General features: G+C 35.4%; 3 protein-coding genes across 5 annotated transcripts; 2 read left to right on the forward strand and 1 right to left on the reverse strand.

Moving 5' to 3' along the window:
- Nucleotides 1-1,849: 1,849 nt before the first annotated feature.
- LOC111433932 (transcription factor bHLH112-like) lies at nucleotides 1,850-4,050 on the reverse strand. Of its 2 annotated transcripts, none has more exons than XM_023071210.1 (6): nucleotides 3,572-4,050; nucleotides 3,032-3,473; nucleotides 2,826-2,954; nucleotides 2,614-2,679; nucleotides 2,468-2,527; nucleotides 1,850-2,367 (listed from the first exon to the last, which is right to left on the reverse strand). In XM_023071210.1, exons 1-6 carry the CDS (start codon nucleotides 3,862-3,864, stop codon nucleotides 2,158-2,160), a joined length of 1,200 nt encoding a protein of 399 aa, XP_022926978.1. In that variant the 5' UTR covers nucleotides 3,865-4,050; the 3' UTR covers nucleotides 1,850-2,157. The 2 variants fall into 2 exon arrangements, with proteins under 2 accessions (XP_022926978.1, XP_022926977.1); XM_023071209.1 differs by having other exon boundaries at nucleotides 2,462-2,527; nucleotides 3,572-4,046.
- Nucleotides 4,051-11,742: 7,692 nt separating this feature from the next.
- Nucleotides 11,743-12,996, forward strand: LOC111433569 (pentatricopeptide repeat-containing protein At1g55890, mitochondrial-like). The gene has a single exon (XM_023070637.1). The coding sequence runs from the start codon at nucleotides 11,743-11,745 to the stop codon at nucleotides 12,994-12,996; it is 1,254 nt and encodes a 417-aa protein (XP_022926405.1).
- A 245-nt stretch (nucleotides 12,997-13,241) lies between these two features.
- LOC111433649 lies at nucleotides 13,242-14,910 on the forward strand. 2 transcript variants are annotated; one of them, XM_023070760.1, is made up of 5 exons: nucleotides 13,242-13,509; nucleotides 13,663-13,856; nucleotides 13,957-14,121; nucleotides 14,215-14,420; nucleotides 14,511-14,910. In XM_023070760.1, exons 2-5 carry the CDS (start codon nucleotides 13,728-13,730, stop codon nucleotides 14,743-14,745), a joined length of 735 nt encoding a protein of 244 aa, XP_022926528.1. In that variant the 5' UTR covers nucleotides 13,242-13,509; nucleotides 13,663-13,727; the 3' UTR covers nucleotides 14,746-14,910. The 2 variants fall into 2 exon arrangements, with proteins under 2 accessions (XP_022926528.1, XP_022926529.1); XM_023070761.1 differs by lacking the exon at nucleotides 13,242-13,509 and having other exon boundaries at nucleotides 13,589-13,856.
- Nucleotides 14,911-14,924: the final 14 nt, after the last annotated feature.

Genomic DNA, 14,924 nt, shown 5'->3' on the forward strand with positions numbered 1-14,924 from the left:
AGAGGTTTCTACACTCTTATAATGTTCCCCTCTACAGCTCAGGTAGGATTTCACAATCTATCGAGAGCTCAACGTCCTTAAATTTCCATATTCTTAAGCAATGTTTTGTTTCACTCTCCAACGGATGTACTATCTCACAATCCACCCTTCTTTTATTTTCCGTTCAGCCTTTTCTATAAATTCCCAACACAGATCACAAGCCCTCGCACCTTTGAATTCCGAAAAAAAAAAAAAAAAAAAAAAAAACCCAAATGGTGTTTAATGAAGAACAGCGAGTAAGATCTTATGATCTGATCATCATAAACAAGGACAGCAAAGAGAAATGTTGAAATTTGATGGTACTGTCGTAGTACTCAAAAGAAAAGGAAAAGATATTAGGAGGGAATAAAATATATAAAGAAAGAGGATGAGGCCATAAAAGAGCAGCAGCTACATCAAGCTTTGTGAACGGGGGAATTTGAGCCAAGTGTGAGTTTTTTTGATTCCTGAATGGCATACAAGACCGGATTCAAAGTTACGAAAAGAAATTACACTTTTTCAAATCTCAACTCTTGCCTCATCATCATCATTTCTAAATCTTCAAACACAAGTTCGAGGAATTCAACAACATCATCAACTTCGTTTCTCTTATTTTAACACCAAAACAAGCAAGAAAACAAGAGATTTTTGAAACCATAACCAGATGCCTTTTGGTTTGTGAGTATTCCTTTTTGTTCATTCTTTTTCTTCATAAACCATATATACAATCATAACCCATAAAGAAAAGAGAATGGAAATTATTCATTTCCATTAGTCACAAAGTAAAGCAAAGTACTGATCCGGATTCTCTTAATACCCATCAACCCATCATATAATTTAACCACAAAAGCACTTTCCCACATGATCGGTCACTTCTCAAAATGGTTCTTCCACGTTAAGCTTCTTAAATTTTGCTTTGCATTTTACAAAAATGCCTTAAAAAAAAAGCCACCTTTTTTGCGTATGTTTTTTATTGGATAATCTCTTCCTTGTGTTCTTTACGTTTTGTAAGAGATAATATGTTGAATGCATTAATAATTGTGTATAAAACAATGCATTAATAAGGGATGGTCGTGTGGTAGTACGGCCCCTCATAGGCACGCGCGCATGCCCTTCGGGAACCCTAAATGAAAAGCGCACACACAAAGTGCCTCTGGGCTTCCACTTCCACTACCAATCCCTAAATTATTTACTTCTTTTATTCCATCCAACACAAACAAACACAACCTCCACTACTTACGCGTCTCGCTTCCCTAATACTATCACTTATTTTCATTTTCATATATTTAACGACCTAGATCAAGCCAGTAGATATTGTCCTTTTTAAGTTTTCCCTTTTAAGCTTCCCCTCGAGGCTTTAAAACGCGTATGTTAGGGAAAAAGTTTCCACAGCCTTATAAATGATGATTTGTTCTCCTCCCAATCAATGTGGGACATCACAATCCACTCCCCTTCGAGCCCAGCGTCCTCGCTCGCACTCTTTCCTTTCTCGAATCGATGTGGGACCGCCCCCAAATCCACCCCTTTTGGGCCCAGCGTTCTTACTGGCACACCGCCTCGTGTCTACCCGCTTCGGGGAACAACAAAAGGGCCAGCGTCCTTATTGGCACACCGCCTCGTGTCTACCTGCTTCGGGGAACAACAAGAAGGCTGGTACATCATACGGAACCTAGCTCTGATACCATTTGTAACGACCCAGATCTACCGCTAGCCAGATATTGTCTTATTTGCCTTTCTCTCCTGAATTTCCCCTCAAGACTTTAAAACGCGTCTGCTAGGATAAATGGTGATTTGTTCTACTCCGAAATGTGATGGTGGGACATCACAGTAGGATTCAAAACCCAAAATTGCAAAACATTTTAATTGTCATTCATTACAAATTAAAAAGGGAACAGGAACAAAAGGGTAAAATTTATATACTAATTCCACCCCATCTGCTAAATCCAGCTATCATCAACTACCCACTTACGCTGCCCTGTCTGTGTCGTTGAGTACTTTACCTGAATTTAGCACTTGTTCCTGTTCTTCCCAATACTCTACCACTACTCTATTTTTAACATCAAATATTACAATCTGATATCTTTTTTTTTTTTTTTCTTCTCTATAAAACTCCCTACTGCATGCATACTTTTAATCTCTTCACCGGAATGTTCCGCCGAACGTCGGAGTCCAGAAATCCGCCGTGCCTACATTGGACACCGGAAATGTGCTTGAAACCGGCACCAAGCAAAGCCCTCGGCTTCTCAGATCTTGTTTTGGGCAATCTGGGTCTTCCTTTTCACATACCTGTTGGTGTTGTTGGGTGGGTGTTATTCCATTGTTGCTCTTCATATATGGAGTGCTTAAGACCTGAAAATTACAACCAAAATTAGGCTGTAAATAAAGTGTTGATGATTTGAATTTTGGGAGGAAATTAAAGTTGATACACATAAGTGGAACATACACTGACTTGATCGTGGAGGAACTTGATGTACTCAATGGCTTCGTGAAGAACTGAGGCAGTATCGGTCTGGGAAGACAGAAGAACATATTTAGAGATTTAATGATATGTTTTCTTTTCCAAAAAGGATGAAACATGGAAATCCAAAAATTCACCTTTCCAAACGGTGAAACCAGTTGTTGAAGCGCAGTCACACGGTCCCCTAGCTTCTCTTTCCGCACCTAATTGCCACACCGTTAGTTTTTGTCCTTTTTTACAACACAAGATTCTTCCTTTTTTTTTTTTTTTTTTATAAAAAAACACATACCCTAGCCTAGCTATTCTACAATTAATGTAAATTGGATTTTAATTACTCATAAAATCTCACCTTAAATGTCGGCAATGGTGATGGAGTTTCAATTCGAGGCCTTTTGAACACTGGTGCTGATTCATTTGCGCTGTTTTTGTCACATTTCTTGGGTTCTTGACCATTTTCACAATTACCATTATTGATAGGCTGAAGGAAAACAAACATATAATTAAAGCAAGCTACACAACGTAAGGATTGTTAATTATTAGCAACAAAGAATTTACCTTGGCGCTCTTTTGTTCAAGTAAGGAAGCAATGCCCTGTGGAATGTGAGTTGAAGAAGCTGCGGTTGGGGCGTTCCAAAAGGGAGTGTTATTGGCGAAGTGCAAGGCGGCAGAAACAGGCTGAGGGTGAGGATGAGGGTGGGTTGCGTTGAAAAGGGAATGGGCATGTGGTGGTTCTTGTTGTTGTTGTTGTTGATGAGGGTATCCATATAAAGTTGAGTCAAGTGGAAACAAACCCTGGCAAGTGGGTGTGTTAGTTGTGGATGAACAGTTAACAGACATCAAACCATTTTGCTCCAACATGTTGTAATCTTCATCATCTCCTTGCTTCAATCCGTTTATGAAGCTCGAATCAGACGTGAAACTCGTTTTAATTTCCTCATCTTTGTACCTCTCAATTCCATTCGAATTGAAGTTGCTCTCACCTCGCCCACCGCCGCAACTATCCAAACAAAACGAAATTAAAAAAAATTAATTAATTTTTTTTATCACAACAAATTTAGATTTGATTTTTTTTTTTTTTTTATTCCAAGAACTTACAGTAAACCATCAGGTTGGTTCAAATGATCGGAGGTGGTGGAAGAAGAGAGAGCAAAACCCATCATTTGGAAGGTGGAATAGTCTTGAAAAAGCATGGAGTTGTTGTTGTTGTTGTTGTGGTCGGAATCAGTTGCGGACTTGGGCTTGATGTCGAGGAAATCATCCGCCGGCGGCCAACCTAGGTCGCCGATCCCGACAGAACAGGGCGATAAGCCACCGACGGTGACCATCATGTTTCGTGAAGAGCTCCACCAATTATCGCCGCAAATAGCAGCCTGAAAATCCTCTGCCATATCCTAAACCCCAATGACAAATCCCTGCCTCTCTCTAACTTTGTGTTTACTATCTCTCCCTTTAAATATGAAAGAGAGAGAGAGCAGTTTATTATATATATATATATAAACTCAAATTTAAAACCGGAATCGGGTTGACGTTTCGAGGAGAGATTGATGGATAGGACGCGAGGAACAAAAAGAGGGTTTTTTTTTTCCTAATCGAATTTCTTGGTTATTTTCTTTCTCTCCTACTTTCCCTTTCTTCTTCTCCCACTTTTTTTTTAATATTATTATTTTAATAATTTGGTAAGCAATTGTTTTTGTTACGTACGAATAAAGGGTGTAGGGTTGAGAATGGTGGTAAAGGTGACAGTTCTTGATCTGACGGTCACGTCATGATGTGTTCTATTTCTTTTCCATCCAACGGTCGATATTTTTTTTCTTCGTTTCTTTATATATTTACAGCTGACGACATAATCCTACACATGGTACATGTACAATGATTAAGTAAATAATGTAAGATAATTATATAAATTAAAGGTATAATTTAAATTGTTATCTTACATGATTTACTTAATCATTTTTTTCAATATTATGGCTCCATGAATTGTATGTACGATCCATGTTGAACTAAATTCAAATTTATTAACTTAAAAGATGTGTTAAAACTTTTTAAGTGATTTTTTTATAAAATATTTGTTAAAATTTGATTAGTTGATAATAGAGATATATAATTAGGATCGTGGTATATCGAACAAAATATATATATATATAATTAGATAAAAAGAAATGGGGTTTTAATCTTAAAATGATTTTTCTTTAAAACTGTGTTATTCTTATGCTTTAGGTAGAGTATCTATTAATGCAAATTAAATATAGATAAATTATTCTGCCTTTATATAAAAGAAACTCCTATAATAATTATTAATAATTAGTTTTAACTTTTTTTTTTTTTAATAATTATTTTTTGGACAAAGTGTAAAAGTTAATAGGCGTTTATTTTTATTTGTCTATTTTTAATAAAATACCTTTAAAGATATCATATGAAGTGAGTTTTTAAAATTATATATAGCAATTATTTCTCAAAATTTCATACATAAAAAATATCACCTGATAGCTTTTAGTTATTATTGTACTATACTCAATAACATACCTCCAATAATTATTAACTAAGATTATGATAATATCAAATGATTAAATGCCTAAATTATTCTCTTGCTTTTATTTGATTATTGTTATGAACTCTTTTTCATATAAAACTGTTCATATCTAATAATATATTTTGGATGAGTCTGTTTTTAATCCCTTAAAAAACTTTCCAAATTTTCATCATATTTATGTCCTACCAAATGGTATATATTTTAAACCTTTAGTAATACCTAACGACATTCGGTGTGCTCTTGAACAAAGTACGCATCAAACAAACTTTTCAAAAAGTTATTTTAACTCTCTCAATTAAGTATTCTCTCGAGTATTTGAATATTTAGTTTTTTCATTTAAAAAAATGTCTGAAATATATATTTACAAAAATCTTCAAAATTTTCAAGTACTTTAGTTAGAGTTTCAAATCCTTCCATCGTTCAACTAAAAAAAATTAATGGAGAAGGGTGACTTATGTGATTTTAATATTTGGAAGTAAAAAGATAAGAATAAAATAAAAAATATTAAATTAAAAGTCAATTTAGGCACAATCGTCACACATTTAATATAGAATTCAACTTGGGTAGAAAATTTTGGTTAAATGCTTCCATAGTTACTTTCGCTTGCATTTCACTCAACTTACCCAATAGTAACTCCACCCTTTTTTTTTTTTTTTTTTGTCATTTTGTCCGCCTCCTAATCTTGACTAAATCTTAACCACACTTTTTCTCTTTTTATTTACCTTCATAATTTTGGATGTTATTACATTCTCTCAAACAAATGAGTAGACGAGTAGACGAGTAGAGAATGAAAACAATATTTCATTAATGATGTTAACGATAAAGTTATGAAGTTTGACTAAATGAAATTATAAGTGAAATGTAAACTAAGAAGACAAAATTGACTTTAGAAATGAAAGGTAGTAAATAAAAAGTGAAAGATGACGAGTAATTGAGGACTTGAAATTTGGAAGGAATAGGATGGAGCAAAGAAGGTAAAGTAGGGGAGTGGGTCAATGATGAAAAGAGGACCGACGCGGACCCACGCGGACCCACACGGTAAGGAGGCATGCGAGACATGTAGGGCCTCTCCTTCTTTCGGCCGAAAATGTCAAAGCCCCAAAGACTCCACCGTCTGACCTCCCCCGTCTTTTTCTTCTCCCCAAATCATTTCGCTTACCTTACACGTACAACCTCCGCCTCTCCTCCCATTGACCTCCCTTTCCACCCTTTTTGCTCAATTTCAAACTTCTAATTTATTCAAATTTTCTCATCTTTTTAACTGTCTTATGATTTAACATGTGGCGTAGCTTTGTTGTGGAGGGTTGATTAAGAAATGAGGGAATTAGGTCAAATTCCTCCACTCTCTCTTTCCCTCTCTTTGGATTTTCTTCTTTGTCCTTTTGACCTTTAAAGAATCCACCCTACACATCGCTACTCATATAACTCTTGCGACCCAATAAGTTAAATGCCCATTTCTTTCCATTATATCTATATCTTATTAACTTACATTAAATACTTACTACTTAATACCTTACCATCAATGCTATATTAATATATTTCAACAAATTGAGATGTAACTAGATCACCCTATTCGAAATATATGTAAATTTTGTTAATTAGAGAATCGGGTAAAATAAAATTTAAATGGCATGTTTTCATGTTCTAGTTTCGACCCATCAAAATTCGATCGTATACAAATTTATATCTCCATTTTTGTGAGAAGAATTTCTATTAAATTAAATAACATCATAATGTCAACTTTTTGTGAATTTTTTTTAATAATTTTGTGTCTGTCTACAAAATGTTCAAATTTCTTAGCAAAAAATTGAGATAGATTTGTTTCTTTACTTAAAACTATATTGAATTTTTATCCTAAAGTTATTTAAAAATAAATGAATAATAACGTGTCTGATATAATATTACAATATTTATAAAATAAAAAAAAAATTTAAACAATTCTGAAGTTTTTGTGCATTTTTTATAATTTAGTTGATAAAAAATAATTGAAACGAGGTATAAGATTAAGGTACAAGCGAGTGACGTCAGTATGAGGTACTCGTGAGGTGTGCAAAACGACAAAATAGCAAAGGACATCAGTCAGACATGGTCGGCCCCGTAAGAATGGTGGAAGAATGCCCTGGATCACGTGTCATTATGCCACCAACGGACACGTGCGCAACGCACGTCCACAAAAAATAATTATATTTACGTTTAATTATTTTTCTACGCTTTCATAATTCCATATTTCTAAAAGAAACTCGTATGGCTATATACTTTCATTTAATTCCATTTTAGAGCATTAACTTTCAAAACCACGACAATTTAATGGTTGAATTTAATAAATAAAAATTTATTTTTTCAGTTTAACATTTGTAGCAACATGGTTACTATCGTAAATAACTCACAAAAGTATTTTAATTCCATAATTATTTTAATTCCAACTATAATTATATTTTTATTCGTTAAAGTTGATCTTATAAATAATGTATTGAATAAATTGAATTAAGTAGATTAAATATTAATTAAAGGTTAAATCCTCCCGTTGTACGTTAAGTTTTAAAAAGATAGTTAAACAAAAGTGAATATTATAATTATAGAAACCAAGAAATGTTATAATTAGATTATTGGATTGGAGGTCATAAATTAAAAGTGTTGCGTTTTTGGTATCAATGCAACAAACTGGCAATGACAAATATAGATTTTGACAAACAAAACAAAAATATGCTTGCCTAAAAAGATCATTTTAATTTCCTATTATTATTATTTGTAATTATAACAAATACTATCATTTTTTTTTTCTTTTTAAGGATCAAAAAATTATATATATTACATAATATCTAAGGTATTCCGTCGTCAAATTTTAAAATTTAAAGGTTAAGAAAATTAAAGGTATAAAATAATATTTATATAAAAATTAAAATAGAATAGAATGTTGAAGTTCATTAGGAATAAAGAAATGAAGATAAACGAGATAAAGGAGTTGAGAATAATCTGAAAATGGCCACTTCTAGATTCTTGTTTTTATTTGACTATTAAATATTTACATTTACAAATTTAATTATTGGACTTATTTAGTAAACTTCTCATTAAATATATATTTATTAAGAATTTATTATACTCTTAAAAAAGTTGCATTAATCTCAAAGTTAAAATAATATATTTAGAAAATATCATAATAATAAAAAAGGTTTAAGAGAGGTAAAAACATATGGAATTGTGTGAGTTGATGGGTTCATCTAATCTTTGTCGGAATTTGCTTCCGATTCTCTCTCTCTCTCTCTCTCTCTCTCTCTCTCTCTCTCTCTCTCTCTCTCTCTCTCTCTCTCTCTCTCTCTAAAGTGTAATTAATTTTAATATAAACAGTCTTTTAAGGCATGAATCCCGTTTGACATCCGTGTAAGAATTGAATTCCCATGAGTATAGTATTTTTTTTAATGCAAATTGCAGACCCAAGGGACATTGATTGATTTAAATAAAGAAAAATATACGATACTCGCTAGAGTAACACTGACTCTCTCAACAATGATATGATATTGTCCACTTTGAGTTTAAGCTCGTGTGGCTTTGCTTGCTTTTCCAGAAGGTCTCACACCAATGGAGGGAGTATTCTTTGTTTATAAACTCATGATCATTTCTTAAATTAGTTGACGTGGGACGTTCATCATCCAACAATATTTAGAATGGTTAAGAGAAGCTTCATCTCGACCTATTCCAAGTAAGAGGATGATTATGAATGTTTAAGTAAGGAATACAATGAACATTTACTACTCTTTACTTAAAATCCTAGATGAGATTTCACAAATTAGATTAGTTAACCGATACATACATAATTAATCATCTTCATCCGTTGAATGTAATAATGGGGTTGGAACATTTTTTTTTTTTATGATCTTCATCACTTATTCAAGCATCCATGGAAACCTATTCTTTAAACCAAGAATTTGTCTTTATCCAAAAAAAAATTGACCTAAATAATTATAAATAGTAACAAACATTATAGGTTTGATGTTATTGTTTGATATCCCAATGGCTAAAATGGAGTCGAAAGATGGGTTGGACCTACTCCAAGTTTCCTCCTTTCCTCTGTTGGTACATTATTTGTTTATGTGGGCAATACCAAAGTCTAGATCGTGTCATAATTGAGTGAATACAAATAATTGTATTTTCTGACCTTACCAAAATCTTAATTGACCCCTTTAATAAAGTCAAATTATTTTCCAACCAATTATAGTTTTTTTAATCTTGGTTAGGGTCAACCCTTGCTTCTCCCCCATAGACAAAATTCCAAAACCGGGCATTAAAGTAATGATTAGTGGCACAAATTATGTATTAGTTAGGTAAAACAAAAGTGTGGGGAATTGATTTACAGGTTCACAAGATTAAAAACAATGAACCCTCCTTTCTAAAACATTTGTTTTATACATGTTGGCTTTTTGTCGTGCTTTTTATTCGGTTTTATCTGCAAGTTTGTCTAAAAAATTGAGGATTTGTTCAACCACTAATATAATATTCTAAACACCAGCTTCCTCTTCTAATTATTTAATTTCCCACACATTCTTCTTTTTAATTATAATATACTCTTTCTCATTTCATATTTCAACTTTGAGCTTTTGTTATGTTACTGATGTCATCAGAGTTGTTACATAAAAGTCTTTCAACATGATGTACATACAATCTTAGAAGGAAAAAAAAAAACATTATTATATATAAATGGGTATTTTTCGTATGTCAAAATTATGATCCTATGTTATTAGTATAGAATTTGATGTGAATGAATAATTTAAGAACTCATTTATGAGCATGACTCTTCAATAATCTCACACATGCCATAAATAAGGTACACAAAAGTAATTCTATAAGGTTACGTTTATTTTGAAATTCTGTTTTCCCTTCCCTGAGTGGGTCTCCTCTGCATTGTCGCAAGCCCATGTACTAACAACTAAGTGGACCTGTAACATTAATACGGCCGAATAATGGCCCAAATAAGCAAATAAATTGGCCCAAATAAGCAACTATAATGTCGTTGTGGGCCTTAAAGATGAAAATAGCCCAAAGAAGCAAATAAACAGTCGTTGTCGGTCTTGAACATTAAAGTGGCCCAAATAATGGCCCAAATAAGCAAATAAAGCGTTGCAGTGGGCCTTTAACATTATTAAAATGGCCCAAGGAAGCAAATAAAACGTCGTTGTGGGCCTTCAACATTAAAATGGTCCAAATAAGCAAATAAAACGTTGTTGGGACCGTTTAACATTAAAATGGCCGATTAATGGTCCAAAAACGCAAATAAAGTGTTGTTGTGGGCCTTTAACATTAACATGGCCCAATTAAACAAATAAAACGTTGTTGTGGGCCGTTAACATCCAAATGGCCCAGATTATGGCCCAAATTAGCAAATAAATCGTCGTTCTGGGCCTTTAACATTATTATGGCCTGAATAAGCAAATAACCTGTTTATGTGCCATGAACATTGAAGTGGCCCATATAAGAATATAAAACGTCGTTATGGGCCTTTAACATTAAAATGGCCGAAATAAGCAAATAAAGCGTTTCTATGGGCCTTTAACATTGAAATGTCCCGAATACTGGCCCAAATAAGCAAATGAAGCGTTGTTGTGGGCCTTTAATATTAAAATGGCCCAAATAAGATGATATAGCGTTGTTGTGGGCCTTCGACATTCAAATGGCCCATATAATGGTGCAAGAAGCAAATAAAACGATAATTTGGGCTTTTAACATTAAAATGGCCGAAATAAGCAAATAAAGCGTTGTTGTGGGCCTTTAAGATTTAAATGGCCCAAATACTGGCCCAAATAAGCAAATATATCGTTTTGGGCCTTTAACATTAAAATGACCCAAATCAGCAAATTAAACGTTGTTATGGGCCTTGATCATTAAAATGGCCCAAATAAACGAAAAATTGTCGTTGTGGGCCTTTAATATTAAAATGGCCCAAATAAGCAAATAAAGCGTTGTTGTGGATCTTTAGCATGAAAATTGCCCATAAATTGCCCGAATAACCAAATAAAACGTTGTTGTGGGCCTATAATATTAGAATGGCCCAAATAAGCAAATAAAAGCGTTGTTCTGGGCCTTTAACAGAAAAATGAAGTAAAGAAAAGATATGTTATAGGCATTGAACTATAAAATGGCCCAAATAAGCAAATAAAGTGTTTTTGTGGGCCCTTAACATTAAAATGGCCCAAATAAGCAAATAAAGCGTCGTTGAGGGCCTACAACATGAAAATGGCCGAATAAGTAAATAAAAGGGTTATGTGGGCCTTGAACATTAAACGTCCCAAATAAACTATTAAAGTGTCGTTGTGGGTCTTTAACATTAAAATGGTCCAAATAAGCAAATAAAGCTTTGTTGTGGGCTTTTAACATTAAAATGATCAAAATAAGCATATAGTAGCGTTGTTGTGGGCCTTGAACATTAGAACGGCCCAAAAAAGTAAATAAAAGCGTCGTGGTGGGCCTTGAGCATTAAAATTGTTCAAATTGGTAAATAAATCGTCGTGGTGGGCCTTGAACATAGAAATAGCCCAAATAAGTAAATAAAGTGTCGTTGTGGGCCTTGAACATAACAATGGCCCAAATAAGCAAATAAAGCATCGTTGTGGGCGTTGAACATTAACACGGCCCAAATAAATAAGCAAACAAATCGTTGTTGAGGGATTTCGAATTCCTAGAACGACGACAGCCTCCTCTCTGCTTTTACCTCCAAACTCCAAACCTAGTTTTGTTTCTGTCGAAAATGTCTTCCTCTTCCCTGTACCGTCGCCTCCATGGGGTCTTCAACCTCCCTCGCTCCTCTGCAGCCAAGTCCAACAAACTCAACCCCTTGCCTCTTCCCTCATCCACCAACGAACCCAGCCACTCGCCTCCTTCCTCACCCACAAACAAACCCAGAAAATCGAAACCCACCGCCGGTTCCGCCTCCGCTGCTACCCCTCTCACCGTTGAACACCGTCTTCAAAAGCTTGTCAGCAAGTTCATAAAGAGCTCCGAGTCCGAGCGCTTCCGCGCCAGGCATGGTATCTTTGACTCTACAGTTCGCCGCCTTGCTGTCCATAAAAAATTCTCCATGATTGAGGATATTATAGAAGCTCAGAAGAAGTATGACGATATTACGGATGAAGGGTTCGCGATCCGCCTCATTATGCTTTACGGGAAAGCGGGTATGTTTAGTCATGCACGCAAGCTGTTCGATGAATTGCCTGAACTGAATTGCGAGAGGACTGTGAAGTCTTTTAATGCCCTTCTGGCGTCTTGTGTGAATGCCAAGGAATATGATCAAGTTGAAACGATTTTTCGGGATGTACCCGAGGAACTTTCGATTGAAGCTAATGTGATCTCGTACAACATTGTTATCAATGCGTACTGCGAGATGGACGCCTTGGATAAAGCCATTCTGTTCTTCAATAACATGGAAAAGAACGGGATGGAGCCAGATTTGGTTACCTTCAATACGCTTTTAGCTGCATATTATAGAAAGGGTCATTTTTTAGATGCGGAAAACATGTGGAGTGTGATGGAAAACAAGAACCTTGCTCCTAATCTCATAAGTTACAATGCGAGGTTGCGAGGAATGGTTCAGGAGAAAAGATTGCAAGAAGGGATTGGGTTGCTAGCAGAAATGGAGGAGAAAGAAATCAAGCCAAATGTGTCCAGTTACAATGCTCTGATTAAAGGTTTTTGTGATGATGGGAATCTGGAGGAGGCGAAAAAATGGTATTACAAACTGAAGGAGAAGGAAGCTACTCCGAATCGATCAACTTACAGGGCACTTCTCCCCTTACTTGCCGAACAGGGTGATTTTGATATGGCACTTGAACTGTGCAAGGAGGCCATTGATAATCGTTTAGTTATTAATGCAGCAGAGGTGCAGCGTGTTGTTGATGGATTAGTTGAAGCTTCCAAGATTGAAGAAGCAAGGGACCTTGTGCAACTGTGCAATTCGAACAATTATTTAAATTTCAAGTTGGAATTGCCTCAGACGAGCACTTGATAAAGTTATTTCTATATGTTTCTTCGGCTTCAATTTTATCTTGTTTGTCAAATCGACTCTCTTTTTCCTCTAGCAATTTGATTAAACAGGGATCTGGATGAATTTTTTATGGAGTTATTACGACTTATTATGGAAACATGAACGAGATTGAGAGTTTTTTGGTCTCAGCATCATTGCCATTTGTCTCTGATAACAATAATTTCATTCTGGTTCCAATGGTGCTTACAGAATTATGTGCAATCATAGCATGATCATTGAGCTTAATGATAATGCATTTTCGTCTTCAATTTTCTCTTGATAACTAAAAACCATAATGAAACTTTTCCTGTAGTGACCTCCCGCCGCCATTTTCCCAACATAAGAAACGAGAACGATGGAGGAACAAAGTCAGCTACATACATCGCCACTACTTTCCTTAAGCGACCAAACACAGGCCCAACTAGCTGCAGAGACATCTTTCATCGTGGGAAGGAGATGACACTTCAGTTCCTGTGAGATCCATTTCTTGTAAGGGTGTGTAAACCTTTCCTTAACAGATTCGTTTTAAAAATCGTAAGACTATCGGAGATACATAACTGGCCAATCGAACCATATAACAAGAAAGAAAAGGAGCCCTGCTCTTTTAATCATGTTATATTCCAAATAGCTTTTTGATGGATTGGACAGCTTGAAGAGATGAAGAAAGATAAGTGAGGCAATAAGAGAAGGATTCCCACCCCGCTCTGCTGGAGATGCCCCACTTTCTTGCATCCTGTGTCAAGAATCGGCATCTAAACATAAAAGGAAGACGCAGGAAATTATTTTTGGAGGAGAAAAGAAGCTTTTACTTTGTTGTTACAGCTAAATCTAAGGCATCCCATGTAAGTTTATTAGCCAGTAACGTTGGCCCTTCCCTTTATTCGTATTCTCTCCTCTTAATCTCTCTCGCACCTTATAAAGCTTCCTTCACAAACCATACAGTTCTTGCCTGTGGTTTTTCTTCAACTTCTCTGCCGACTGACTTCCTTCCATTTGCTTCTGAAAGAAATGCAGAGAACTTATGGTTTTCTTGTCTGCCTCTTGGTTATTATTATGGATGTTACGGCTGGAATTCTTGGAATTCAGGCTGAAATAGCTCAAAACAAGGTATAAGAAGGCTGGAATGAAAATTCTGTACTGACATTCTTTGTTAAAGATCTGGTTTTTTCCCCCTCATTATTTTGTGTACACTTTTGATAGGTGAACCATTTGAAAATGTGGATTTTTGAATGTAAAGACCCAAGCTATAATGCTTTTAAGCTAGGCTTGGCTGCAGCCATACTGCTTGGCATTGCTCACGCTATTGCCAATTTGATTGGTGGGTGCATTTATGTTCGATCTGCTGAAGAATACAAAAGGTTAACCTCTACCATGCAAATTGCTGTGTGTTCTCTCATCTTTGCATGGTAAGAACAGCCTTCCTTCCCTACCTTCTTCAAGATCGACTCGACCCTTATGGTTCTCTGATGCAATGTTTTCAAATGGTGATTACATAGGATTGCGCTTGTGGTTGGATTCTCAATGCTTATCTCGGGGGCAATGTATAACACAAGGTCGAGAGAATCATGCGGGGTTGCTCATAATCATCTTCTGTCTGTTGGGGGAATTGTGTGCTTCGTGCACGGCTTGTTTGCAGTTGCTTATTGTATTTCTGCCACAGCAAGCATCAGGGATGAGATGAAGCCGCCACAGTCACAGGGGAACCCTGCCGGAGCTACAGTCCACGTTTAGCTCTTTTATGAACTTTACACTCTGTTCCTTCTCAGTTCTTAAACCGAAAGATTTTGTCAAATTGACTGTTTTCATTGTCTGCATGTTGCTTCAATTCGTAGCTAGAACTACTCCCAAATTTGGGAATAGCTCTCTCCTTGATAATATAAAATCATATTCCTCTTGTTCCCATCTTGTTG

This window comes from Cucurbita moschata, unplaced genomic scaffold, assembly GCF_002738365.1.
Source record: "Cucurbita moschata cultivar Rifu unplaced genomic scaffold, Cmos_1.0 Cmo_Scf00043, whole genome shotgun sequence".
Classification (NCBI taxonomy): Eukaryota; Viridiplantae; Streptophyta; class Magnoliopsida; order Cucurbitales; family Cucurbitaceae; genus Cucurbita; species Cucurbita moschata.

Bases quoted from the DNA above. Each gene is read 5' to 3' on its own strand.
- LOC111433932 (XM_023071209.1), bottom strand. From the start codon at position 3,864: ATGGCAGAGGATTTTCAGGCTGCTATTTGCGGCGATAATTGGTGGAGC. The intron at 2,680-2,825 runs GTGAGATTTTAT...TGTGGCAATTAG, and splicing joins CACCATTGCCGACATTTAAG to GTGCGGAAAGAGAAGCTAGG. The intron at 2,528-2,613 runs GTGAATTTTTGG...CTGTCTTCCCAG, and splicing joins TGGTTTCACCGTTTGGAAAG to ACCGATACTGCCTCAGTTCT.
- LOC111433569 (XM_023070637.1), top strand. From the start codon at position 11,743: ATGTCTTCCTCTTCCCTGTACCGTCGCCTCCATGGGGTCTTCAACCTC.
- LOC111433649 (XM_023070760.1), top strand. From the start codon at position 13,728: ATGCCCCACTTTCTTGCATCCTGTGTCAAGAATCGGCATCTAAACATA. The intron at 14,122-14,214 runs GTATAAGAAGGC...CACTTTTGATAG, and splicing joins CTGAAATAGCTCAAAACAAG to GTGAACCATTTGAAAATGTG. The intron at 14,421-14,510 runs GTAAGAACAGCC...GTGATTACATAG, and splicing joins TGTTCTCTCATCTTTGCATG to GATTGCGCTTGTGGTTGGAT.